The following is a 25,972-nucleotide window of genomic DNA, read 5'->3' as shown; positions in this document are numbered from 1 at the left end:
AAAGAGTTTTGCTCAATATTTCTGTTTATGAGTCGATTCAGATTCTGACGCTGCGCGGAGCACAAAATTACAACCCGAAGATTTCTTTCATCTCAGCACTTTAATTGGCCGAGGTTCACGCCTGGTAACGTTCCATGAAATGCATTCGGGGTGACGGCGCAGATTCTGCTGCTTCATTTGCGCGCCTCATCATTAGCTGACATAATGATGCTGGCTCAGGTGTTAATCATCATTTTCATCTGCTTGAAGGTGCAAGATTTTTTCCCTTTCCTCTTCACCCGTGGCAGATAAAAAAAATTGATAAAAACCTCCATGCCATCTTTGTGAAATCAACAACTTTTGTGTGCGGTGAGGGCTCAGATTTGGATAAAACCATCCAGAACTTTTCAGAGGAAATTACAGATATTTTTTAAGCCATCTGTATTTTGTCTCCCAGATGTTCAGGCTACAAACAGAGAAAATCTGAATTAAAACATCAATGCTGAAGGAGAAACTCAGCCAAATAAATGAAAAATTAAATTAATTTCAAATCCACTGAAATCCCAAGATGAGAAGCCATGAGCTGGTGAAGGGAACAGAAAGAATTCACTTGGACAATTTTTTTTTTTAATGTTTTATTTTTGATATTTATTTTAAGGCTAATTTTAATTACGTTTCAAAATGCTGGGCTGTAAAACACAGCCACACATTTATATTGCAACAATCACACCCCATTTCATGCGTAAACTTATTAAGGAGTGTTTGGGAAGTGCTTAAAAACACACCCCAAAAATATTTGGGGGGGAATTATTCCTGTAATCCCCTGGGGACATCCCGAAGTTTGGGGGAAAGAACCTCCCAATTTCAGTGTAACTTTGGTAGAAATGTGTTTATTTAATAACCCAGCAGCAAATGAGGGGTTTTGAGTGATGTTCATCTGTGAAAAACGCACTGATATCCCTCCAGGAGAAAAACTTTGATTTAAGCCCCATTTTAGGCGCTAAAATATGGTGTTTTCTGCATTGAGGAAAATCCTTCCACCTCTCCCAGCATTCCATTGCAAAATTTGGGAGCAGTGACGAGAGCCGGAGCCCTTAAACCCAAATCTGTCCACGGCAGCAGGTTGGGCCTGCGATTAGAATCATTAGGGGAAGCTAATGAAGGAAATGCTCAGCAAATGGGATTTAATTCCCGCTGGGTGGGATGGAGCTGCCCCGTCAGGCTCCGAGATGAAAGGGAGCCGGGAGCTGGAATGTGCCGAGCGTGCTGGGCAGAGGTTTTTTTAGGGTGGTTTTGCAAAGCCAGGAGAGTTTCGTCACTCTGGGGAGTGATTCGGGCTCGTCGGAGGTGGCGACTCGCCTGGTTCAGCCCCGGGGCATCCCAGGATTTGTATAAAAGCAGCAGCTCTGCGGAGCTTTTCCATCATTCTCCTGCTTTTCTCCTCTCCAACAGGTAAGTCCGATGCCTTTTCATTCCTCTCCCAGCTCCAGAATTCCTTTGCTCTTTTTATTTTTTTGTTTTTATTCCAGTTGCAGATATTACATTAATTTTCAGGACTTTATTTTTCCTTTCTTCTTCTTTTTAGTCTTTAAATTTTTATATTTTTTTGTAATATCCTGGCAAGTATTTTACTGCAAGGCTTTAGGACCCAAACCTAGGGTTTGAGGCATTTTTTATTTAGGAATTATTTTTCCCCCTGTTATTTGTATTTGGCCATTCTTGTATGGACAGCAGAATGAAAATGCAGGATGGCACAAGCTTTAAAATGCTGAATTTTCCTGCATTTCGGTCCGTGACTGAATCAGGGAAATTTGTCCATGCCTGAGCTGTGAAATGATCCAGATGAAGAGTTTAATTCTAGTAATTTTTATGGATATAAATATAAAAATATTTAATTATTTGGTTATTTTCACCACAGCCAAAAGGGAGGAAAGCAGACTCATGCTCTGACCCAGCGAATAAAATAATATTTCTATTTTTTTACTGGGAAAAAAAATCAAACCAAAGGCTTTTATGCCCAGATATCCAGCTGGAAAACTGTTTTAAATCCGTATTTTTATCTGATGAAGGAATTGTGTTCCTTCCATCCTATTGCATCTCCATCCTACCCCATTCCATCCTAATTCCATCTCCATCCCGTTTCATCCTGCTCTACCCCATGTCTATCCCACCCCATCCCATTTCTTTCCTATCCCATTTCCATCCCATCCCATTGATCCCACTGATCCCATCCCACTGATCCCATCCCACTGATCCCATCCCATCCCATTGATCCCATCCCATTGATCCCACTGATCCCATCCCATTGATCCCATTGATCCCATCCCATTGATCCCATCCCATTGATCCCACTGATCCCATCCCATTGATCCCATTGATCCCATCCCATTGATTCCATCCCACTGATCCCATTGATCCCATTGATCCCATTGATCCCATCCCATTGATCCCATCCCACCTCTCCCAACACCAAACCTGCTCCCGTCCCACCCCAACTTTCCCCCCGGGGATGTTTCCCCCCCATTCCCAACTCCCCCAAAACCTCCCCCTGCCCTTCCCGCAGATCCCCCCTTTTCAGCAGCTCCTTCTCTGCATTCCAGGAACCGCCTCCATCCCTGCCGGGAAATGTCCTGCTACGACCTCTGCCCCACCACCGGCGGCATCGCCTGCCCGCAGCCCGTGGCCAACAGCTGCAACGAGCCCTGTGTCCGGCAGTGTCCGGACTCCACCGCCCTCATCCAGCCTCCCCCGGTGGTGGTCACCTTCCCCGGGCCCATCCTCAGCTCCTTCCCGCAGCAGGCCGTGGTGGGATCCACTGGAGTGCCGGCCTTTGGGGCATCCCTGGGTTCTGGGAGTCTCTACGGCTCCGGGGTTTTCCCGGGATACGGAGCTCGCTCTGGATACGGGGTCTCGGCGCTGGCCGGTGGCTCCTGCTGGCCCTCCGTGTCTCGCCGCTTCAGCCGCCTCCTTCGCGGCTCCTGCGGGCCCTGCTGAGAGCACCGGAGCCTCCAGGGAATCCCGGGAATGCCCAAATCCACGGCCACGAGGATGAGGGGTCGGCGTTTCCACGGCCCCCTTCACATTCCCGATCTTTCTCCTGCTTCTTGTTCGGCACCTCCTCCTTGTTTCCTCTCCCTGCCTGTTCCGGCGTTCCCGATTGATTGGAGCGGCGTGGGACAGCCCATTCCCTATGGATTTCAGCCACAGCGACCAAAATCCCTGGACTTCAGCCGGGAGAAGCCAGCTGAGGGCATCTCGGAGCAGGACTTTGGACTTTCCCCGAAAATTCTCCGGGAATGGATTTTCCCCAAAATTGTCTGGGAATGGATTTCCCACCTTCTGTGATCTCTGGCTTTGCAAAGGGGCATTTCTCGCTCATTAAAACTTTGTTGCATCACACAGCAGACTCCTGGTTTCACTTTTTCCCACTTTTCCCCACTTTTTTCCCCTTTTTTTCCCCTTTTTTTCCCTTCTCCCAGTCTGAGCTGCTCCCCGAGGAGGAAGCACAGCCCGAGTTTACTGGGTTTTCCAAATGTTTCCATAACAAAACTCCTCAGGACCAGCTTTCCGCCCTTTGAAGGTTAAAAAAAAAATATATATATATATATATAAAAATTTAAAATCACAGAATTCCAGAGTTGTGGACAAAACTGACAGGACACAGGGAATTTGCCAGGTAGAATTATTCTATTATTTTCTATTTCACAAGGAATTACGGAATCAAGGAATGGTTTGGATTGGGAAGGATCTCCAAGGTCATCCAGTCCAACCCCTCCAGCTTTCTCTCACTCAGATCAGGTTGCTCAAAGCCCCCTGAACACTGCAAAAATCAAAGATTCCTGACATTCCTATTAAATTATTTGGGTTTTAAGTAAAAAAAAAAAAAGGGAGAGAATGAACTAAAAAAGAAACTTTCCTGCAGTGCGTCTGATGGAAAATTTCATTTAAAAAAAAAAAATAAAATTGAAGTGCAGCTCCTCCAGTTGCAAAATGATAAAAATGGCAAATCCTCCCGTTGCCAATCCCATCGGAATCTGGCCCTGGAAGGACGCTGGAATCCAGCAGGGCACATCCCCTTGTGCCTGACGGGAATTTGCCATCCTGGAGCACCTAAAAACTCACTAAATAAAGATTTTGCCAGCCTGGAGCACCTAAAACCCCATTAAATATAATTTTTCCAGCCTGGAGCACCTAAAACCCCATTAAATAAATATTTTTCCTATTAAATGAAGTATGGAAATCAAACAGGAGAGGTTTTAATTGGCATCGGGATTTGCTCCGAGCTGGAATCCGGCTCAGGCTGTGTTTGCAACGCCTTTAATGACTCAGCCGCAGATTGCAAATAAGAACAATTAACAACACAGTCCTGGGACTGAGCACGGGGTAAGAGAAGGATGCAGTGACCTCTGGGGTTCAGGAGGAGAGTTTTTCTCATCCTGAGAGTTTTCTTCCCGCTCCCGGGAATTCCGGGAATGTTTGGATGGATCAGGAGCCCGAGCTGATGTTGTCGGAATTTTTCTCTCCTGAATCCTTCAAATTCAGACTGAGAACTTCAGGAAATGTCGCGGTCAGACACAGAAAATGATGATTTCTATATCAAACTTGGCTCCGTAATCGGGGGTCAAAGGAACAGAGGCTGCTCCAGAGCAGAGCAGAGATCGAAAAAGGAGAAAAATCCAAACTTTGAGCCGTTTTGGGGTCGTTTTCCTGCGATTCTTTCGTTTCCTTCCCAGCCCCGGGAGAATTAAGGAATTAAAGGTTAAAGAATTGTCCTTTGGGATTTCACAGAACCAGAGAATGGTTCGGGTTGGAAGGGGCCTTAAAGATCTTTGATTTACGGGCAGGGACTCCCTCCCCTATCCCAGGTTGCTCCAACACTTCCAGGCAGGCAGAAATTCCCTGGAAAAGCTGTGCCAGGGGGAGAGCGGGTTGCTCTGCAGGGAACACTTCAACAACTCTTATTTAATTTAATTTAATTTATTTATTTGTGGGAAAGTTCAAGGAACTCACAGAACTCCACCAAAAATTTTGCTTTTCAGCTGAAAATTCCTGCGGGATTTTTTCCAAGGGAAGTTTTCCAAGGAAAGCTCCGGCCCCTCCCCGCCCCGGGTTATTTTTAAACAATGAAAAAAACAAAGAGTAAAATCACCGTGTGGGGATGGAATTAAACCGCAGCCCGGGGCACGCATTGAGACGGGAATAATCCGGGTCACCCGTGCCTGACTTTCTTTGGGAACAGGGAACAGGCACGCCCGCCCTGAGGGAAGATCCGAGTGGATCTGGAAGCGCTCCAAAACCTCTTTTATCCCTCATGGAATGACTTTGTGCCGCCGCCGAAAAGCGCCCGGGCTCCTTCCAGGTGTGGAAAGGCACCGAAAGCTGCAGAACGGCGGAAAAACCCCCCCAAAATTACGGATAAAAACCACAAAACTCTGGATTTTGATGCGCAGCGGTTTAATGAGAAAGGAGGGAGAGAAATATCGCGGTGGGGATGGGGGAAAAACGAAGGGAGGAATGGCTCCAGGGCTGGGCATTCCACAGGGATGACTCCTGGAGTTCCACGGCGTGGGAAAGGTGACAGGACCTCACCCCACTTTCAGCCAGCCAGGGATCATGGAAAAGGCGATCCCGAGGTTGTTTTTTGGGCTTTTTTTTTGCAGGAGCCGCCGGGGGAGGAATAAAAAGAGTGAGAAAAAGGGAATTTACATCAAAGCGAGGGCGCTGAGGATGCGCTGGGAATTGCCGGGATTTCTGGAGGAGGCTCCGTGGTGGCTCCTGGCTCCTTCCTGCTCATTCCTCGGATATTTAACAGGGTCTGCAGCTCCCAGAGACGTATCCAGAGGATCCGTAGGAAGAGTAGGACCTCCCATAACCGTAGGAGCCGTAGGAACCCCCGGATCCCAGGAAATTCCCGGATCCCAAGAAGTTCCCGGAGGGCGCCGAGGACCCCACGATGCTCTCCTGGGGGCAGGAGCTGAGGATGGGGCCTGGGAAGGTCATGACCACGGGTGGGGGGTAGATGACAGCCCTGGAGTCCCCGCAGGAGGTGACACAGGGCTGGCTCCAGGCGTCCACGCAGGGCTGGGGACAGGAGACGGCGCAGGGAGCCAGGCAGCTGGAGCTGGAGCTCTGTCTGTAGGAAAACATCTCCTGGGAATGGCTCTGGAACGATGGAACGGAGGTCGGGCTGGGAAGAGAGAGAACGGGTGGAAAAAAGGTCAGGGAGAGGCTCAAAATTTGGCTTCCACCGTCTTCTCGTGTCCTTGTCTCCCATTTCTGACGACTCTTCATTGTGGAGTCAATTAGACACAAAAATACCCCCCCAGAATTTACAGTAAACCCCCAAATGTAACAGTAAATCCTAAAATTAACAGTAAATCTTAAAATTAACAGTAAACCCCCACATTAACAGTATATCCTGAAGTTTACAGTAGTCCCCAAATTAACAGTAGATCCTGAAATTTACAATAAACCCCTAAATTAACAATAAACCCCCAAATTAACAGTAGATCCTAAAATTTACAATAAACCCCCAAAGTAACAGTAGATCCTGAAATTTACAATAAACCCCCAATATAACCAGTAAACCCTCAAACCTAACAGTAAATCCTAAAATTAACAGTAACCCCCCAAATTAACAGTAACCCCTAAATGTAACAGTAAATCCTAAAATTAACAGTAAACCCCCAACCTAACAGTAAACCCTAAAATTAACAGTAACCTCCAAAATGAACAGTAAATCCCAATCCCTGCCCTGGGCCTGCTGGCCCCACAATTCTGGATCCAAGCAAAGCCCCACAATTCTGGATCCCGACAGTTCCAGGAACAATTCCAGGCTCGGACTTACCCCAGTGGAGCTCGGAGCGAGTCGGGAGAATTGGCTGGAGCAGCCCAGAGCCGAGAGTGTTTTTATACCATTTCTTGGGCAATCAGAAACATCCACGGCCGATGAATGATCCAAGAAAAATTCCCTCCACCTGTCACTGCCCCAGATAAAGTAATTATTTTGCTCAGCAATTATTACTGTTGTTGTTACATCCACGGCATTACTCAGGCGATGTAATGATTTATTTTTAATTTGTATTGTTGCTGCTTTTTCCCCCCCCCCCTTTACTTCTGGGATTGCCTCACGGAGCGGGGATTGCTCAGAGCTTGATCCGTCAGCAGCGGGTGCTGACACAGCTCGGATCCCACCCCGCGTTTTCCGAGGAAAAGGGAATTGTGCAATTTCTCCCGTTATTGACCCACAGTGACTCCGACCCGAGGCGCGTTGGTCCGCAGGCGCCTTCCTAAGGAATCTGGGAATGGGAAGAGCTCGTTCCCACCCTCCTGGCCAAGGAACACTCCCAGCTTCATGGAATGTCCAGGTGGAGCAACCTGGGTGTTTTCCAGGAGAAATCCACTCTTTAGGGAATCAATGGGATCAGCGCTGCTGAGCGAGGAGGATTCAGGGATTGGGGTGAGCCAGGTCAGGGAGGGGATCTGTGCATCACCCCTGGAAAAGCTGGGAATGTCCAGGTGCAGCTCCAGCTGATGCAGAGGTTTGGCTGCAACTTCAGCAGATTTATTGCCCAGATTCCCCCCTCTCCAGTCATTCAGGGATTAAATTTCCTGTTGTGTCTCCACGTCTTCCATGCCCAATGTTATTCCCAAATTTCCTCAAGAAATGAGCTTTTCCCCTCCAAACCCCCTCCCCTTTATGGAGTTATGAACCGAACAGTGGGGCTTTGAGTAGCCCTGAGAATTCCGTCCCCAAAACGTCCATTTTTATTCCAGTTTTCCCGTTGGAAACTGTTGGGGTAGGAAGCCTGAGGGAGCCTTTCCTGGGCTTTCCCTGAGTTTTCCCAACCCTTGGAATTTACAGCCCAGAGGATTCACCCAAACCAGGATTAGGAAGAAAAGAAGGAAGGAGAAATTGCGGGGCCACAGCCCTCGGGAGCTGCTCCTGCCCCGAGCACACCTGGTTTCGCTTGATGTCCTGGTGACAGAGGCGTCACTTCCCGGCAGGTGAATCACAGATTCCTTGGAAATCACCCCTGTCCCAACCTCCTCGAGAAACCCAGTGGGATCAACCCAAATAATCCCTAAAATCCTTCATTTTGGGTCCCGGTGTTTGATTCGCCCCCTGTGCTCTGCCCTGCGGAGATCCCAGCGGGAATTCTGTGCCCGGTTCTGGTGTCCCCCAAGCCATGAAGTTGCTCAGGGGACTGGAGCCCATCCCCTTTGGATCCAGGCTGGGAATGTTGAGTTCCCGGGATCCAGGGAAGCTGGAGAGGGGCCTTTCCTCAGGAAAAGGACACGGGGAATGGGGTCAGGGGGGCAGAGGGGGAATTTGGGTGGGATTTTGGGAAGGAATTGCTCCCTGTGAGGGCCTGGCTCATGGAATTCCATGGATTCCGCACCCCTGGAAGCGTCCAAGGATGGGCTGGAGCCACCTGGTCTATGGAAGCTGTCCCTGTCTGTGGAGCAATTCCAGAGAAAAAAATCATTCCCCGACATTTTCACCAACTTGGTGGAATCAGCAAAACGCTGCAGGAAGCGAAACCGCTTCCAAAAGAAAAACAAAACAAAACGCAAGGAGGAAACCCGAGGGTGTTGGGAGAAACTGATAATTGTCCCGAGGCGGATAAAAGAATCGGAGCCCGGGCAGGAGAGGGTTGGGAAACGCCGGGGATGTCTCAACCCCCGCGGGCGATCCCGGGATGGGATAAAAGGCTCCCGGCTCCCAATTCCTCCCATCCCAGCTCCGGATTCCTGAGATTTCAGCTCCTCGGGCTTCTCCTCGCCGGGATCTGAGTGAGTCTGGGGGTGCTTTGGGGGTGGGAATCGCTCCTCGGGGGGACTGGGAGAGCCCTGGGAGGGAGGGAGGAGGAGCAGAGGGAGAGGCAGAAGGGAAAAAGAGAAAAACCGGAGTTTTTGGAGAGGGAATGACTTGGGAAGGAGGGAGGGAGGAGCTGGGAGAAAGGAAAAAGAGAGAAAAAGCTGAGTTTTTGGAGAGGAGCTGTTTGGGAAGGAGGGAGGAAAGGAGAAGGAGAGGGAGAAGGGAAAGAGGGAGGAAAATCGGAGTTTTTCCAGAGCAGGAAAGGAGAGAGAGAGGAGAAAGGGACAGGGAGAAGGGAAAAAGAGGAAAATCCTCAGAGATTTTGGAGAGGAGATGCCTGGAAGGGAGGGAAGGAGGCAGGGAGAGAGAGAGAGAGAGGGAGAGGGACAAGGGAGAAGGGGAAAAAGAGAGAAAAACAGGAGTTTTTGTGGAGCAGGTGCATGGGAGTGAGGGAGGGATGGAGGCAGGAGGAGAGAGGGACAGGGGGAAGGGAGAAAGAGAAAAATCAGAGATTTTGGATAGATTTTGGAGGGAGGGAAGGAGGGAAGGAGGGGAGAGGGACAGGAAGACGGGAGAAAGAGAAAAATCAGAGATTTTGGAGGGAGGCAAAGAAGGAGGGAAGGGGGAGAGGGACAGGAGGAAGCGAAAGAGAGAAAAATACCAGCAGGGGCTCTGCCGCCCAGATTTCCAACCCTCCCCTCTCCTTCCCGCAGCAGCTCCACCTCTCTCCTGCCAGGATGTCCTTCTCCAGCCAGCTCAGCTCCCGCTGCTCCGCGCCCTGCGCCGTCTCCTGTCCCCAGCCCTGCGCTGACGCCTGGAGCCAGCCCTGTGTCACCTCCTGCGGGGACTCCAGGGCTGTCATCTACCCCCCACCCGTGGTCATCACCTTCCCGGGGCCCATCCTCAGCTCCTGCCCGCAGGAGAGCATCGTGGGATCCGCATTCCCGTCGGGAATAGAGCGCCCCGTGGGTCTGCAGGGCTCCAGGGTCTACGGAGGCTTCTTCTCCTCCTGCTCCCCCAGGAATGCCTGGAGCCGGCGCTCCGGGAGCTGCGGGCCCTGCTGAGTCGGGAAAAGGGGATGGATGGATGGATGGGGAAAGCGGGGGGGGATGGAGATGGGAGCTGAGCAGGGGGACACGGCTCCGTGAGGCTGGAGGGACCCTGGGAACTGCTCAGAATCCATGGAAAATGTTCAGAATCCAAGGGAGCTGCTCAGGATCCATGGGAGCTGGTCAGGATCCATGGAAACTGGTCAAAATCCATGGGAACTGCTCAGGATCCATAGAAATGGGTCAGGATCCATAGGATCTGGTCAGGATCCATGGGAACTGGTCAAAATCCATGGGAACTGCTCAGGATCCATGGAAATTACTCAAAATCCATGGAGACTGCTCAGCATCCATGGAAATTGCTCAGAATCCATGAGAGCTGTTCAGAATCCATGGAAACTTGTCGGGATCCACGGAAACTGGTCAGGATCCATGGGAGCTGCTCAGAATCCATGGGAAGCCCTCAGCATTCCTGGAACCTCCTCAGCCTTGCTGGAACCTCCTCAGCCCCCCTGGGAGCTGCTCTTCCTCTCCCATCTCTTGTTTTTAATGTCAGTTTTCTCCGAGTTTGCCTTTTCCCTCCTCAAACCCAGAATTGTTTTCCCATTCTTTGCTGTCAGGCCACAGAATTCCCAGGAATTTGTCCGTGGATGGGTTTAATTGTTTGGGATCAGGCATTTTGCCCACTTGTGGGTTTTTTCCTTGGATACCTCCAGGCCTGACAGGAGGAGCCTCACCTGCTCCAGACCCTTTGACCCAAACTGGAAAAATGAGATGAAAATCAATAGTTTTAATTAATTAGATATTTAGATTATTAATTCGGATCAAATGCAACTTGTGTTTTTTCCACTTTTATCCCAATAAACTTCTCTGTTTGCATCCAAATCTCTTGGATTTCTTCTTAATTTATTATTTAATGAATATTTATTTACTTAAATTATTTTATTTATTTATTTATTATTTAGTTATATATAATTTTATTTAGTAATTTAATGAATCATTTAAATTAATTAAACGTTATTTAGAATAAACGAGGTAAAATGTGTTAATCCTGAGATTTCTAACATCAAAACCACACCGAGGCGTTGAGGAAATCCCATAATTTATGTCAGACGTGGCGGGAGACGCCGAGGGCGGGATCCCATCCCGGCTCCTCCAGGAAATCCGTGCGATTCCCAGAGGGCAGCAATTATCTAGTCTATAAATAGGGATTTAATAATTATTTAATAAAGCCCCGCTCTCCCTAAAGTCTCAGCACTGATGTAAAAAAATGTAATAAATTTATATTATTTATTAATAATTTTTATTTAGGATTTAGCGAATTTAGGGATTTAGGGAAGAGGGATTCCTGGCTTTTTCCAAGCGGTTTATCCACAGCTGGATTATCCACAGGTTTTCCTGTTTTACCTCTCCCCTCAATTATCCCTTTTTTTTTTTGCCTCTAAATGTTACAGTTTTTCAAGGATGTCCACAAAGAAGTTGGAGATTCCCTTTTCCCAAAGAATTTGGTGAGGAATTAAAGGGGAAAAATTACTGGAAATGGAATTTTTTCAGCCTGGTAACTTGAGGTTTGGTTCTCAATACAATTTTATTTATTTTAATTTAGCTTGGATATATTGTTTTTTCAGTGTTAAAAATCCCCAATTTGTTTCAAAATACGAAGAGAGCGAGCTTTTGGAATTCCACAGAGGGATTCCAATGGATTTTGGGAGCCCCCTCTTTAAACTTTGAGCCGATGGGAAACACTCCCAAATCTCAGCTATTGACACCATAAAACGAAAGAAGAGCAACCTTAGGGTGAGAATAATCAATTTACTAAAAGGAAAAAATAAAATATTCGGAGCAGATAAAGAAATAAAAACGCGTGAAACCATGAAATGATGAAATTATGAAAATTATGACCTTTTTTTTTTTTTTTTTCCCAAATCGATTATTCCAGTCTTAGGGCAATTAACCCAAATAAGAGCTGATTAACATTAAATTAACATTCCAGGTCCTGGCGTAATCCAGCCTGGGAGTGTTTGGGAAGCATCCCCGGCTCCCTTTGTTCTGCGGAAGCTCCGGGATATTTTGGGGCTGGAGTAATTGCGGGAATGACCCGGAATTCCAGCGCGGGCTCCAACGTGGCCATTAGGGAAGAACGAACCGAACGTGATCTTTAGGATAAAAACAGCGCCTGGAATGGCTCGGAATGGGATGAGCAGGACACGCCTGGCATCCCAAACTGCCTGCAGGGATCCGCTGCTGGCACCGGCTCCTGGAATTTGGGGCTCTGGTCCAGAAAAGCTCCGTGTCCCTCCCTGTCACGGCGGAGAGGTGGAGAAGACTCCGTGGAAAAGCAGTTCAGGAAAGTCTGGATGCAGAAATGTGGAGAAAAGCTTGGGTTTTCCTCAGTTCCCTTTGTTTAGAGGGGAAAAAAGTCTCCAAATGGGGCTGGGTATGAACAGGATGCTAAAAATTCCCATTTTGCTACAGTCTGGAGGTTTTATCCTGGAAAATTCAGAGCCAGTTTTTTTAGGAATAAAATCTTTTTATCCCAGAAAATGCAGAGCCAGGGTTTTTTTTTTAGGAATAAAGCATTTTATCCCAAAAGTTTAACCCTAAATTTTACCTTTAAATTTTTTTACCACGGTTTTCAAGTTTGGAGTGGTCCGGGAAGAGCCTGGAGGTCTCCTGTCCCTCTATCCAAGGCTGAGTTGTCCCCAAGAGAGCCCAAGGAGCAGAGGAAAAAGGGAATTCGGGACAGGTTTGATGCAGCAGCATTTTAATGGGAATGCAAAGTGGAGTCGAACATTTGCAGAGAGAATAATGAAGACAAAGAGGAGCTTACCCTGAGAAAAGCCCAAAATCGCCCAAAATCACCCAAAATCACAATCACCGGCTCCAGCCTGACCCCTTCCAGCCTGACACCCCCTCCCCTCGCACTTTCCGAGACCTTCCAATCCCTACCATTCCCCAAATCCCTCGTTTCCGATCCACGCTGGGTGTCGAACTGGGCAGAGAAAGTCCAAAGCACAGGCAGAAGATGCAAAGCCCCAAGAAGAAAGAAAAGCCTGAACTAAACTAAAGCTCTATCCTAGACTTAAAACGCAGGGTCCTGGTTTCCAGCGGCGCTTCCCTCTCCGGCAGCCTTCGGATCACATTCCGTATTCCTTCGCTTCTTCCCCTCGTTCCTTTCCGTGGTTCTTTCCCCCCAAAAAAACCGCTCAGATCTTCTTGCAGAGGCCCCTCTGGCACGGGTGCTTCCAGCGGGTGGAGAAGGTGTAGGAGCGCTCCGGGACGCACTTGGTGGCGCAGGGCGTGGCGCAGGGCGTGGCGCAGGGCGTGGCGCAGGTGGGGACGCACTTGGTCACGCACTTGGTGGCACAGGGGGCGGGGGCGCAGGGCGCGGGGCACGGCGCGGCGCACTTGGTGGCACATGGCTGGGGACAGGGCGGGGCGCACTTGGTGGCACATGGCTGGGGACAGGGCGGGGCACAGGGCGGGGCACAGGGCGGGGCACAGGGCGGGGGACAGGGCGGGGCACAGGGTGGGGCACAGGGTGGGGCACAAGGCGGGGCACAGGGCGGGGCACATTTGGTGGCGCACGGGGCGGCACATGGGGTGACACAGGGCGCGGCACACGGGGTGACACAGGGCGCGGCACACGGGGTGACACAGGGTGCGGCACACGGGGTGACACACGGAGGGTCACACTTGGCCACGAACTGCGGCACGCAGCAGGACTCCAGGCACTCCAGGCCCTTCTGGCCCGTCCCGATGGGCACGCCCGCCTCCAGCGCCCCGGCCAGCTCGGCCGACTCGGTGGAGCCCACCACGGTCTCCTGCGGGTACGTGGTGAGGATGGGCCCCGGGAAGGTGACGACCACGGGCGGTGGGAAGATGATGACCCGGGAGTCGGGGCAGGCCACCACGCAGGGCTCGGTGCAGGCGGAGGCGCGCGGTTCCGGGCAGGGCTCGGCGCACACGGTTTTCTCGCAGGACATCTTGCGGCTGGGCTGGACCTGCAAGGAGGGGACAAACATCAGTGCCAAGGAGCTGGTGGGATGGGATTGAGACCTGGGAAAGCACGAGGCGGTGGATGGGGTGATAACTGCCCTGCTCTGCTTTGCTTGGCTCTTCTCAGGGACCTTCTGGAGCCCTGGGACACCAGAACATCTCCCTGGGGTCTCCAAAACACCTCTTTTGGGACAGAAAAACACATTTTTGGGGGACACCAAAACACTTTCCTGGGGACACCAAACCACTTCTTTTGGGGACACCAAAACACTTCTTTTGGCGACACCAATACACTTTTTTTTGGAGAACTCCAAAACACCTCTTTTGGGGACATCAAATCATCTCTTTTGGGGACACCAAACCACCTCTTTTGGGGACACCAAAACACTCCTTTGTGGACACCAAATCACCCCTTTGGGGACACTAAAACACCTCTTTTGAGATCATGGAATGACCCCTTTGGGGCTGTTGTTTAATTAATATCTGTTTTCTCCTGTGCAATTTGGGCTCCAGAGGTGGAGCTCGGTAAAATGAGGGTAACACATAAACCATTGTAGGAATGCACAACACGAGAGGTTTCACTGGATCAAATTTGGACAAAGTCTGGGCTAAGAAGATAAAAATCCGAGGAATATCAACCTTGTGATGGAATTGATCCATAAAGATACCAATAATTATGGATTTAGGGCAGTCAGTTCATAACAGGTGCCTTTGCCGCAGATATTGAGCACAAAACTCACTCGGAAAATTCAATTAAAACTCTCTGCAGGATCACAGGGAAAAACGGAAGCACAACCAAAACCTGAGAGCAGCTCAGAGGGATTAAAACTGTTCCCAAAACTGGGCTGAATTCTCCACCTTCTTTCTGGTTTTGAAATAAATTTAAGGGTGGGGATTTGAAAAACAGCACAAAAGTCCATTTCAAGTTGTCATTTCAACCTTACCCAAATTCCACCTCAAAGCACCGAGTGAAGGAGCAGCTTAATCTGTTGTTGCAGATTAAATGGAATATTTTGGGTCCAGCCCAGGTGATTATTTATTTTTTTAGCTGCATATTGGAGAAGCCTGGGTGGGGTTGAGTTTGACTCAACGCATTTTTGGGTTTTTTTTTCTTCGTTCTAAACACGATGCCCAAATATCCAATATTCACCCAAACTTTAAACCCTAATCCAGGTACTCTCCTGAGGTTTCCCACCCTTCAAAATGCTCCACAACTCTGAATTCCCTGTCCTTGACTTGATCCTGATCGGAGACCAAACCAGAGGAAAGGAATAACTTAAAACCAGACCTAAACACAGAGCACAAAACACCCCGAGCGGATTCAAATATTCTCACTTTGCATAAAACCGAAGCTTTGCATAGAACAAAACCACCCAAAGCAGCTTCCCAAGTTGACATTTTTGGGGTCATTCCCGTATCTCCAGCGTAGGAAAACCGGGAATTTTGTAGGGCCACATCCACAGGGATGTTGTGTCCTCGACATCCACAGGCGACTGCAGCTCTGCCCATCTCAATATTTCTAAAATTTGTGTTTAAATTTTCACACCACCTCTGCCCAAAATCAGATAAAAACTGGAAGCCACAAGGTCAGAACCAGCCCCCAGGTGGAACCTGCTGGCTGAGGTATTTTAAGGTTACCTGAAGGTTGTATCCATTAAATTTTCATAAAGTGATGGAATTAAATATTTTTGATATTATCTAGATTGCAAATATATTTTTAAACTTTGATCCCGCAGCGCTCCTGGATGAATAATCAAAATTATTTTGATTAGCCCATGAAAACAAACAGGATCGTTTTCCAGAACGGCAGAACACGAATCCAAAATCCAGCCCTGAGTTAAACGTAAACATATTTTAAAATGAGACTCTCTTTATTTTATTATTTTAGGAAGAAGTTATATCAGAATTCAACTTACTCAGTTCACCGAGGAGAAGCCAACAGGACCCGCTGGAAGCTCCCTGAGTCAGGAATGGTTTTTATATCCCCGGCTGGACCACCAGGCTGATGCAAGAAAATAACGTCATATTTGGGCATTAGGTCCCATTACTCCCCAAACCAAATTTGAGGGGTAATTACAGTAATTGCTTTGCTTTGCTCACTGTTTGTGTTGATTACCCTTTTCTCACCAGCACGTGACCGCCGTTGTTTGGCCCTGGATTCTTCTCATTTCAGAGTTTTGAGGCTCAGATTCATTCCTGCAGCTCTGCCGGGGTGAAGATCCAGGCTGAGCTCGGCTTTGTGGGAGCTCCTGAGCTTTGCAAGGCTGGTCCTTGCAGCTCCTTGATCCCAGGATTTGTTTTCCTGACCTCCAAGGATGCAGCAGAGCCTAACCCAGCATTAGCCCTGAGTGCTCCTGGCTGCTTCCAGACTTGTCGGGACGTGTTTATGGGAACGGCCAGACTGGAGTGGCCGAGTCGGCTCCCAGAGCCACTCCCAGCCGAGCCCGTGGGGCTCCGGCTCCTCGTTTGGTGTCCGAGCCCAGGACCCGACTCATCCCAAGTTCCAAACCTCCAGGAGTTCCACCTCAGCGTGAGGGAGAACTTCCTTCCATGGAGCTGCTGCCCAGGGAGGGCAGGGTTGGGATTGCCCCTGTCTGGAGTCATCCCAAACCCACGTGGATGCGTCCCTGTGTCACCGGCCCTGGGAGATCTCCAGAGGTCACTTCCAACCCCAACAATCCTGGGATTCTGGGATACAAAACAGCACCGGGAGTTGATGTGGATGGTGGAGACCCGGTTCAGCACGGAACTCCTCCTCTTCCACAAAATTCATGCCCGGAAAAATCGGAAATGGGGGGAAGTCCCTTTGGGGAAAAGTGGGACGGTCAGAGGGATCCTGGTATGGAATAAACCACTCCATCCCCAGTTCCTTTCCGGGTGGTTTTGGTCACCAGAAAATTGTCGGAGTGTGGAGGAGTGTGGGAAACTTGGGGTGCGGGGAGAAGCCACCAAACACAATCGTTCCCTGTTTGACAGGAGGAAAAACAGGGGAAAAACCCAATTGATTTGAGGTTGCTCAGGATCCAGAGGACAAAGGGTTACCCCAGCCCCAGTTTGTGCTGGGGTGAAGCAGAAATTCATGGCATGCTGGAAGCTCAGCCCCCGAGGTGAGAGATCCCATTTAAATCCCAAAATGAGCCCTGATTTGGGAAGGTGGGTGTTGGGCCAAGTGGATTGAAATGGTATCATTAGGATAACAAACACAGGGGCTGGCTTTTAATCCCAAAGAACCAGAGGGATCCGAATTCCCGAGGTGTTTCCGAGTCAGGGAAATCACGTGGGTGGCCCTGACTCATTTCTTTGGAAGGGACGCTATGATTCAATCCTGGTTTAATATCCGCAGCCTGTCATTAACTTCAGAGAGCCACGGCGCTTTGCATGGGTAAAACATGAGTGGGTGTTTGCAAAACCATCCCCAAGCATTTCCTCACAGCATTCCCAACGAGGGCTTTTGCCCATGGGAGCCTCTGGAATCGCTCTGCTTCCAGGGGGGAACGGGGAGTCAGAGGTGGTGGCAAAAAGAAACAACAAAAAAAAAGTTGTGAGCAGAAAGGAGGGAAATGAGGGCAGGAAATGTTGGGGGTGCTCAGAAACACCTGGTTTGGTGTGGCAGATCCTGGAGATTGTGGTGATCCCTGATCTAGGGGTCCTCGGCTGAGTTTGACACAAAATTCCGGAGCTGGGAAAGTGGGATGGGACCCCCAGAGAGGATTTTAAAGGAATCACAGAAATGGGATAGTTTGGGTGGGAAGGGACCTTAAAAACCCCCTCATCCCATCCCCTGCCATGAGCAGGGACACCTCCCACCACCCCATCCAGCCTGGCCTTGGACACTTCCAGGGATGGGGAATGCATGGAATAACCCCTCCCAGGGAATTCCTTCCCAAAATCCCATCTAAACCCCCTCCCCGTCAGTCTGAGCCCATTCCCCGTGCCCTGGCACTCCATCCCTTGGGAATTGTCTCTCCCCGCGTTCCTTGTGGCCCCTTCAGGTCCTGCCAGGCCACCGTGAGGTCACCTCAGAGCTCCCCCTTCTCCAAAAGGAGCAATCCCAATTCTCCCAGCCTTTCCTCCATCCCTCGGATCCTCCTGGAGCCTCCTCTGGGCTCTCTCCAGCAGCTTCAGATCCTCCCGGGGCCGGGATCCAGGATCAGGATCAGGATCAGGATCAGGATCAGGATCAACAGGACCTGTCAGGGGCTGCTTTTACCGGAGCAGCCCAACCCAGCAGCATCTGTCAGCTCTGGAAAACTTTGGAGACACTGGAATTCCTCTCCGGCTCCTTTCAGCAGTGCCAGGAGGATTCCTCAGCCTCCTGCAGCTTTTATCCTGCCTTTGTCTCTCTCGGGGGCATTCCCACCTCCAGGTCCTCATTCCTTGCCTCAGGAATTCCCCACAAAGCCCCTTGGCACCGGGGAGAGCCGCTCTGCCGTTCCTGGCAGGAATTCCCTTCCCCAGAGCGGCTCCAGAGGGAGCTTTTGGACCAGCCCGGCTTTCACACGCCTCAGCGAATTTCTCCTCCTGCAGGTTTTTTATTTATTTAGGCGGATATAATCGCGGATGAGGAAGTGGAACAATCCCAGCTGGAAAAGGGTTTCAGGCTTCAAAGCGGCGAAGCAACGAAAGGTGCTGTGAGCAGGAAACAGAAATAAATATGAATTATCCCAGAAGATTGGGATGGGGAAGGGTCTGGAGAGGTCCGGAGGGAGATGGGAGGCTCAACAAGGAGAAAAGGGGGATCCAGGGGGAATTTCAGGCTCTTCCAAGTGGGATTTGGAATCTGATCCCAGGACAAGAGGGCGTGGCCTCAAGCTGTGCCAGGGGAGGCTCAGGGTGGATATTTTTTCCTGATTCCATAGGGAAATTTTGAAGGATGTCTCCCCCTCAAACCCAGCCCTGAGCATGATGAGGGGGCCTGGCTCTTACCCAGGAGCTTCCAATCCTCCCAAATTCCCAGAGCCTCCAATCCTCCCAAATTCCCAGAGCCTCCAATCCTCCCAAATTCCCAGGAGCCTCCAATCCTCCCAAATTCCCAGAGCCTCCAATCCTCCCAAATTCCCAGGAGCCTCCAATCCTCCCAAATTCCCAGGAGCCTCCAATCCTCCCAAATTCCCAGGAGCCTCCAATCCTCCCAGATTCCCGGATTAGGCAAAAGGATGACATGGAAAAAGAAGTTACAAGGGGAAAAAGAAAACCGAAACGATGGGAATTTGAATGCAAAAGGACTTTAATGTCAGGGAAGTGCTGGGGGCCGAGTCACACGGAGGGAGCACAAAGGACGATTCCCAGGGCTTTGGGAAGCCATGCAGATCCACAAAGGCCGGGGAAGGCGATTCCTTGGATGTCCCTGGCTTGCAGCTTCCCCAGGAGCTGAGGCCAGCCCGGGGCTGCTGGCGGGAGAGCCGCGGCTGCCTCAGAAATAAAAGGAGCCACAGTTTCCTCCTCCAAACCTCCTGGAGCTGGAGCTGCCCCCTCCAAAGGAACCCCCTCCATAGGAACCCCCTCCGCAGGAACCGCCCCCAAAGGAGCCGCCCCCAAAGGAGCCGCCCCCACCGCAGGAGCCCCCCAAGTGCCCCACGGAGGAGCCAAAGGTTCTTCTGCTCCCAAAGGATCTGCCCCCTCCAAAGGAGCCCCCGGAGCCAAAGGATCCACCCGTGGAGCCGCCTCCATAGGATCCACCAGAGGAACCGCCTCCGTAGGATCCCCCCGTGGAGCCGCCTCCGTAGGAACCCCCAATCCCACCCGTGGAGCCGCTGCCCCCTCCGTAGGATCCCCCAATGGCGCCCCCGGATCCAGAGGATCCCATGGCCCCCGACGGGAAGGAGGTGCCCACGATGCTCTCCTGCGGGCAGGAGCTGAGGATGGGCCCCGGGAAGGTGATGACCACGGGCGGAGGGTAGACCACGGCCCGCGAGTCCCCGCAGGAGGTGACGCAGGGCTGGCTCCAGGCGTCCGCGTAGGGCTGGGGACAGGACACCTCGCACGGCGACGAGCAGCCGCTGCTCATCATCGCTCCTGAAGACATTTCTGGGATGGACGGCAACCTGCAGCGGCACAGAAATCACAACTACCCATCCCAAAATTCCAGAGGGAAACAAATCCTGCTCCGGTGCCTTCCGTCAGCGGGAAAAAAGACGGGAAGGAGAGCTTGGAAAGATTCCTGAAAACATCTTTTTTTGATAGGAGGAGAACTGCAGCACTGCAAAGGTGGAAAATTAAGATATTCAGGGAGCTCTGGGCCTTTACACAATCACCAGGACAATTAAATCTGTGATTTCCTGATTGAAGAAATTATTGCCCTATAAATATGAGATCTCCTCTCGTTTCCCTCCACCCTGAGTAAAAGCCAAGCTCGGAGTAGTTAAGTTGTAGCCTCCCCATCAAATAATCAGGGTTTAATTGACGCTTTCCCCGTGTGGTTTGAAACAGCACAATCTCATTGAGATCTGCGTCTCCCAAGCCACAAAAAGCTTCCCTGCCCAAGAGACGGAACGGATAAAATGGAATAATTCGGCTCGGAAAAGAGCCCCGAGTCCATATTCCTGATCATTTCAGAGCTCTGACATGGAATTATTTCAAATGAATTATTTCAAATGAATTATTTCAAATGATTTATTTCAGAGGAATTATTTCAATCCAGCGCCCACAGCCGCATCCCAGCTAACAAAAATGAAATTAGAGGCAGAGAACTCACCGGGCTCGCAGGGAAAACCGGACTGAGAAGAAGGTGCTGGAGAAGCTGGAGGGAAATCCCGGTTTTTATACCCTCCCCGACGACTCCCAGCACATGCAACACAACTTTGGGACATCACCAGCCACGCTTTTTGCTGTATAAGCGCCTTCTAATTGTAATAATTGCTTTGATAAGTGTTAATGATTCGTAAATCAACTCCTCATCAGCCGATACAAGCACACACCCTTTGTTTTCCTTTAATCCTTAAATAATTTTTAGATGATTTTTTTACTGCTGCCATTTCCTGACCTGGTTTGACTTGGGGATTGGCTTGGAAGGGTGAAGGATCAGGAATTCACTCAGAAAGGGAAAAAATCGGTTTGGTTTCGTCAGGGGGAATATTTTCTGTTCTGCAGAAAATTCCCTGGAAATCCAGAATTGGGGAAAAACCACAACTTTTGTCTTTATAAATCCTTGGATGGGAAGGGTCATTTTTTATACCTGTTTAACCCAAGGAACTGGTTGAAAAGGACTTAAATTAATTCCTTGGACGCTCATTATCATCTGAGAAAGCCTTGTGCGAGAGCATTTAATTATCGTAATTCTCCTTTTGTCACCCTGATTTTCATAATTCTCCTTTTGTCATCTTAATTATCCTAATTCACCTTTTATCACCTTTTGGGTCAGCCGCAATATTCCAGGCAGACACGTGGAGGAGTCATCACTGGAGGAAAAAACCTGAATATTTTTGAGTGCACGAAGCTGATTCCATCAAAAACACAATAAAAGCATCTCAAGACTGGCCAGGGTTATTTTTTTAGGGAAGGCACAGCAGAATTCCTGGGTTTAAACCTCGCCTGGTGAAGGGGAGAAATGCATAAATTGGTGGAGAGATCTCCAAGCAAAATTTCCTTTATGAATCAGCAAGAACATCAGGAGAGTTGTAGATGTGATGGACATTTTGGGGTGGCTGTCACAGACAAACATCTCACACAAACACTGGTGTCATCAAACCCCAAACGGGGAAGGTTTTGGTCCTAAATCAAAGTCAGCTGAAGAGATTTGGGATTTAAAAATAAATATTTGAGATTCGAGAGCTGCGATTCGAGGTTTGAGGTTCGAGATTCGAGATTTTAGATTTGAAATTTGAGATTCGAGAGTTGAGATTCGAGATTTGAAATTTGAGATTCGAGATTCGAGGTTCCAGATTCCAGATTTTAGATTTGAAACTTGAGATTTGAAATTAAAGATCTGAGATTCAATTCTCAGCCGGCGCTGTGGGAGGGAAGCGGCTCCAGTTTGGAGCTGGAATTTCTTCCTGTTTTTCCTGGAAAGGGCGGTCAGGCCTTGGGAAGGGCTCCCTGGAGGGGTCCAAGGAACACCTGGACATTGGTCTGGGTGACCAGGTGGGGATCGGTCCCAGGTCAGACTCCACAACCTTGGAGCTCTTTTCCAGCCTCAGCAACCCTGAAATTCCGTGATCGTCCCGTACTTCCCGTTTCTATGGCGATAAAGTTTATTCTCGGTGTTTCTACAACTCCCATCCCCACATTTCTGGTGCTTCCAGACCCAATTGGAAAACAGGACATGAGTATCGGGGTTAAGATCTTGCGACAGAACCCGGACAAGCCCTGTCAGGCCCCGGTGACATCCTTGGGTTTGACAGCTCTGCCAGTCAGCAATTCCTCCTTGACTCCTCAATTAACGTGAAACTTTCTGGGTTCCTTCAGTTGGGTGGGGAAATATCGATTTACATGGAAAATCCCGGGTTCTGCTGCTGGTTCTCCCACTCCAGTGGCTCTGGGAAGCGGCAGCACTTCCAATCAGCTCCCCAAAATCCACATTTCGTGGCGGGAAGTGGAATATTGGGCACGAAACCTATTAATTAATCAATAAATCCCTCAAATGGATTTAAACTCATTTCAGCTTCAGTTCCAGCGAGGCCCAGGGACGGCACCAGCTCTGAGGGGGATTCCTGGGGGGTCGCAATGTGGAGCAAATGGAATCCAACCCAAGGGGTGCAGTGCTTGGAATGTGACTTGGGATTAATAACGAATTTATCACGTCACTTAGGAGAACAATTAGGACAATTAATGAAATAATCCAGCCAGCAAAACACGGTTTGGTAACGCGTGGGAAGCTCTTGCACAAAGAGCGGCTCCCATCCCACTGGGGGTCGGGAAAAGTATAAAAGAGCTCTTGGAATTCTGCAGTGCCATCCACAGCTGCTCCTCTTCTCCACTTCTCCAGACCCGGTGAGTTGGATCCCCTTTGTCCTCTGCTTGAATACGGGGAAATATTTTCTGTCTTTACTCTCCTTCCCAAAATGTTTTCAGGAATCTTTCTAAGCTCTTCTGTCCTCCCTTTTTCCCTGCTCAGGAAAGGCACCAGAGCAGGATTTTTTTCCCCTCTGGAATTTTGGGCATTGTAGTTAGGATTTATCCCCTGTTCCGGGTTCCTCCCCATCCCAAAAGGTGTCTCCAGGACAGTTTTTCACCGAGGGCTTGCTCTCCTGCAGAACCTGGGGTGCCCAGCAATTCCACTTGCCTTTTCCAGGCTTTAAAATCCAAAATCCCATCCACGCCTGCATTTGTGGGCATGGGATCGATGTCAGGACTGGAATTTCCCAGGCTCTGGGATGGATTCAAGGCTCTTGGTGACCACCACAACTTTATCTTCTGCTCCAAGAAACTCCTAGGGATGAGCTGCTTCCAAAGGCTCCTGGAGTCTGGCTTTGCTCTCCAGGATTCCCAGCACAGCCAGGGAAGCAGGAAAGCCTTTGGGAAGCAGCAGAGCTGAGTGCAGAAAAATGCAGGAAAGGGAAAAACCTGGCTCTTCCCAAGCTCTCCTTCCCATCTGTTTCCCGCTGACGGAAGGCACCGGTGCAGGATTTGTTTCCCTCTGGAATTTTGGGATGGGTGGTTGTGATTTCTGTGCCGCTGCAGGTTGCCGTCCATCCCAGAAATGTCTTCAGGAGCGATGATGAGCAGCGGCTGCTCGTCGCCGTGCGAGGTGTCCTGTCCCCAGCCCTACGCGGACGCCTGGAGCCAGCCCTGCGTCACCTCCTGCGGGGACTCGCGGGCCGTGGTCTACCCTCCGCCCGTGGTCATCACCTTCCCGGGGCCCATCCTCAGCTCCTGCCCGCAGGAGAGCATCGTGGGCACCTCCTTCCCGTCGGGGGCCATGGGATCCTCTGGATCCGGGGGCGCCATTGGGGGATCCTACGGAGGGGGCAGCGGCTCCACGGGTGGGATTGGGGGTTCCTACGGAGGCGGCTCCACGGGGGGATCCTACGGAGGCGGTTCCTCTGGTGGATCCTATGGAGGCGGCTCCACGGGTGGATCCTTTGGCTCCGGGGGCTCCTTTGGAGGGGGCAGATCCTTTGGGAGCAGAAGAACCTTTGGCTCCTCCGTGGGGCACTTGGGGGGCTCCTGCGGTGGGGGCGGCTCCTTTGGGGGCGGCTCCTTTGGGGGCGGGTCCTTTGGGGGCGGCTCCTGCGGAGGGGGTTCCTATGGAGGGGGTTCCTATGGAGGGGGCAGCTCCAGCTCCAGGAGGTTTGGAGGAGGAAACTGTGGCTCCTTTTATTTCTGAGGCAGCCGCGGCTCTCCCGCCAGCAGCCCCGGGCTGGCCTCAGCTCCTGGGGAAGCTGCAAGCCAGGGACATCCAAGGAATCGCCTTCCCCGGCCTTTGTGGATCTGCATGGCTTCCCAAAGCCCTGGGAATCGTCCTTTGTGCTCCCTCCGTGTGACTCGGCCCCCAGCACTTCCCTGACATTAAAGTCCTTTTGCATTCAAATTCCCATCGTTTCGGTTTTCTTTTTCCCCTTGTAACTTCTTTTTCCATGTCATCCTTTTGCCTAATCCGGGAATCTGGGAGGATTGGAGGCTCCTGGGAATTTGGGAGGATTGGAGGCTCTGGGAATTTGGGAGGATTGGAGGCTCCTGAATGAGAGCCAGGTCCCTTTATCGCACTCAGGGCTGCGTTTGAGGGGTGGATAACAAATTTTCCACCTTCAGCATTTCCCACTGAAACTCTTTTATATCCCTATTTTTTCCCCTCACATTTTCTTTCCCACCTTTTCACCTACAAATCCTTCGGCTGGAAACCACTTTGCCTTGAGCCAGCAGAAATCCTCCTGCCTTTAATCCTGGGGTGACTTTTGGGCCACTTTAACAGGAATTTGGAGCTCTGGTTTCACCCTGTGACACACTCCAGGATTTGCTGAACTGGAATTCTGCGGGATTTCGTCTCCTCTCCCTAGAGCTTCACCACGATTGCAAACAAATTATCCAATTATTTTCCAATTGAGCCTGTTCCTTCAGCCCCATTAAGGTTTTGCTCTCAGCTGATTAATTTATTGCGTGCCATCATTAAATTAATCTCAGATTAAAATTCCTAAACCTCTTTAGGCACACGGGGTATTTAAGCAACTTTAGTAGTGTGTCATCCAATTTTCTATTTATGTCCTGGGCTGTCAATTATAATATTTTAAATCCATTTGGAGCTTAAACAGAGAGCAAAAAATTCAATTTTCCAAGCAGGATTCTCTCATGGGGAGATAATCCTCTTTTTCCTGATATTTCCCATATTTCAGTTCATCCTTCTTGACTTAACAAACATTAAGGATTCTACAGTTCAATATAAAGTATTAAAAACGTTTTTTCAGCTTTTTTTTGGGCGGTTCCCGATCTCCCTCCTGTGTTTTCCAAGGGAGTAAAGCCGGGTTTAAGTCACCCCTCGCAGATCTTTAGACCCGGGGCTCACCCACGGCTGTTTCTGTGTTCCCATCCTGGAAACCAGGATGTCAGGCGGGGTTTGTGCTCTTGTGCCACTCCTCCCTTGGGAAATTCTCTCTTGCACAGCCCGGTGACATTCTGCTGTCAAATAAAAGCAGCCCTGTGATGATGCCACAGCCGGGAGAGATTTCCCCACATCCTGAAGCGTTGGGCACTGACGGCTCAGAAATCAAGGAGAGCTTCTTTGGTGGATTTCCTGTGGTTCCCACCCCCAGTCCTCAGATTTTCACCTTGGTTTGCATCCTCTAGTACCCAAAAAAAATGCGTTCAGCTTCCCTAAAGCTCAGAATTCTGCGGGGAGTCACGGTAATTCCTAAAAACTGGTTCTAAGTATAGCAACAGAATGGATGGGGCCGGGTTCTGCTCCCAGGGGACAGGGACAGGAGGAGAGGGAATGGTCTCGAGCTACCAGGGTGGATATTTGGGAAAATTCCTCCTGGAAAGGGCGGCCAGACCTTGGAAGGGGCTCAGAGAGGTTTGGAGTGGCCGTCCCTGGAGGTGTCCGAGGAAGGACTGGACATTGCACTGGTCTGGTGGGAAATGGACCAAAGGTTGGGCTCCATGACCTCAGAGATCTTTTGCAGCCCCAAGGATTGGAATTTATGATTCCAGGAATGAACAGAATCCTTCAGGAGAGAGGAGCTGAGCTAAACCC

General features: G+C 50.1%; 6 protein-coding genes across 7 annotated transcripts; 3 read left to right on the top strand and 3 right to left on the bottom strand.

Moving 5' to 3' along the window:
* The first annotated feature begins 1,394 nt into the window (after nucleotides 1–1,394).
* Nucleotides 1,395–3,385, top strand: LOC102102048 (uncharacterized). The gene is made up of 2 exons (XM_014261907.2): nucleotides 1,395–1,431; nucleotides 2,580–3,385. The coding sequence occupies exon 2, from the start codon at nucleotides 2,605–2,607 to the stop codon at nucleotides 2,971–2,973; it is 369 nt and encodes a 122-aa protein (XP_014117382.2). The 5' UTR covers nucleotides 1,395–1,431; nucleotides 2,580–2,604; the 3' UTR covers nucleotides 2,974–3,385.
* Nucleotides 3,386–5,434: 2,049 nt separating this feature from the next.
* On the bottom strand, nucleotides 5,435–6,914 carry LOC102102224 (feather keratin B-4-like). Of its 2 annotated transcripts, none has more exons than XM_014261910.2 (2): nucleotides 6,827–6,914; nucleotides 5,435–6,166 (listed from the first exon to the last, which is right to left on the bottom strand). In XM_014261910.2, exon 2 carries the CDS (start codon nucleotides 6,124–6,126, stop codon nucleotides 5,785–5,787), a length of 342 nt encoding a protein of 113 aa, XP_014117385.1. In that variant the 5' UTR covers nucleotides 6,127–6,166; nucleotides 6,827–6,914; the 3' UTR covers nucleotides 5,435–5,784. The 2 variants fall into 2 exon arrangements, with proteins under 2 accessions (XP_014117385.1, XP_014117386.1); XM_014261911.2 differs by lacking the exon at nucleotides 6,827–6,914 and adding an exon at nucleotides 6,701–6,780.
* A 1,748-nt stretch (nucleotides 6,915–8,662) lies between these two features.
* LOC148182368 (feather beta keratin-like) lies at nucleotides 8,663–10,728 on the top strand. Its single transcript, XM_088068705.1, has 2 exons — nucleotides 8,663–8,775; nucleotides 9,514–10,728. Exon 2 carries the CDS (start codon nucleotides 9,538–9,540, stop codon nucleotides 9,862–9,864), a length of 327 nt encoding a protein of 108 aa, XP_087924831.1. The 5' UTR covers nucleotides 8,663–8,775; nucleotides 9,514–9,537; the 3' UTR covers nucleotides 9,865–10,728.
* A 2,327-nt stretch (nucleotides 10,729–13,055) lies between these two features.
* LOC102103645 (uncharacterized) lies at nucleotides 13,056–15,820 on the bottom strand. Its single transcript, XM_088068466.1, has 2 exons — nucleotides 15,765–15,820; nucleotides 13,056–13,853 (listed from the first exon to the last, which is right to left on the bottom strand). The coding sequence occupies exon 2, from the start codon at nucleotides 13,833–13,835 to the stop codon at nucleotides 13,056–13,058; it is 780 nt and encodes a 259-aa protein (XP_087924592.1). The 5' UTR covers nucleotides 13,836–13,853; nucleotides 15,765–15,820.
* Nucleotides 15,821–19,261: 3,441 nt separating this feature from the next.
* Nucleotides 19,262–19,873, bottom strand: LOC102103832 (uncharacterized). Its single transcript, XM_005533391.2, has one exon. It carries the CDS (start codon nucleotides 19,871–19,873, stop codon nucleotides 19,262–19,264), a length of 612 nt encoding a protein of 203 aa, XP_005533448.2.
* Nucleotides 19,874–23,485: 3,612 nt separating this feature from the next.
* LOC106628767 (uncharacterized) lies at nucleotides 23,486–24,112 on the top strand. Its single transcript, XM_014261893.2, has one exon. The coding sequence runs from the start codon at nucleotides 23,486–23,488 to the stop codon at nucleotides 24,110–24,112; it is 627 nt and encodes a 208-aa protein (XP_014117368.2).
* Nucleotides 24,113–25,972: the final 1,860 nt, after the last annotated feature.

This window comes from Pseudopodoces humilis, chromosome 31 (assembly GCF_049639895.1).
Source record: "Pseudopodoces humilis isolate 2021_Gansu_Grassland_sample_001 chromosome 31, ASM4963989v1, whole genome shotgun sequence".
In the NCBI taxonomy this organism is placed as follows: Eukaryota; Metazoa; Chordata; class Aves; order Passeriformes; family Paridae; genus Pseudopodoces; species Pseudopodoces humilis.
The sequence above is the reverse complement of the archived record's forward strand: the minus strand, read 5'-3'. Positions and strand labels throughout refer to the sequence as shown.

Coding starts and splice junctions, on each gene's coding strand:
- LOC102102048 (XM_014261907.2), top strand. CDS start 2,605: ATGTCCTGCTACGACCTCTGCCCCACCACCGGCGGCATCGCCTGCCCG.
- LOC148182368 (XM_088068705.1), top strand. CDS start 9,538: ATGTCCTTCTCCAGCCAGCTCAGCTCCCGCTGCTCCGCGCCCTGCGCC.
- LOC106628767 (XM_014261893.2), top strand. CDS start 23,486: ATGTCTTCAGGAGCGATGATGAGCAGCGGCTGCTCGTCGCCGTGCGAG.
- LOC102103645 (XM_088068466.1), bottom strand. CDS start 13,835: ATGTCCTGCGAGAAAACCGTGTGCGCCGAGCCCTGCCCGGAACCGCGC.
- LOC102103832 (XM_005533391.2), bottom strand. CDS start 19,873: ATGTCTTCAGGAGCGATGATGAGCAGCGGCTGCTCGTCGCCGTGCGAG.
- LOC102102224 (XM_014261910.2), bottom strand. CDS start 6,126: ATGTTTTCCTACAGACAGAGCTCCAGCTCCAGCTGCCTGGCTCCCTGC.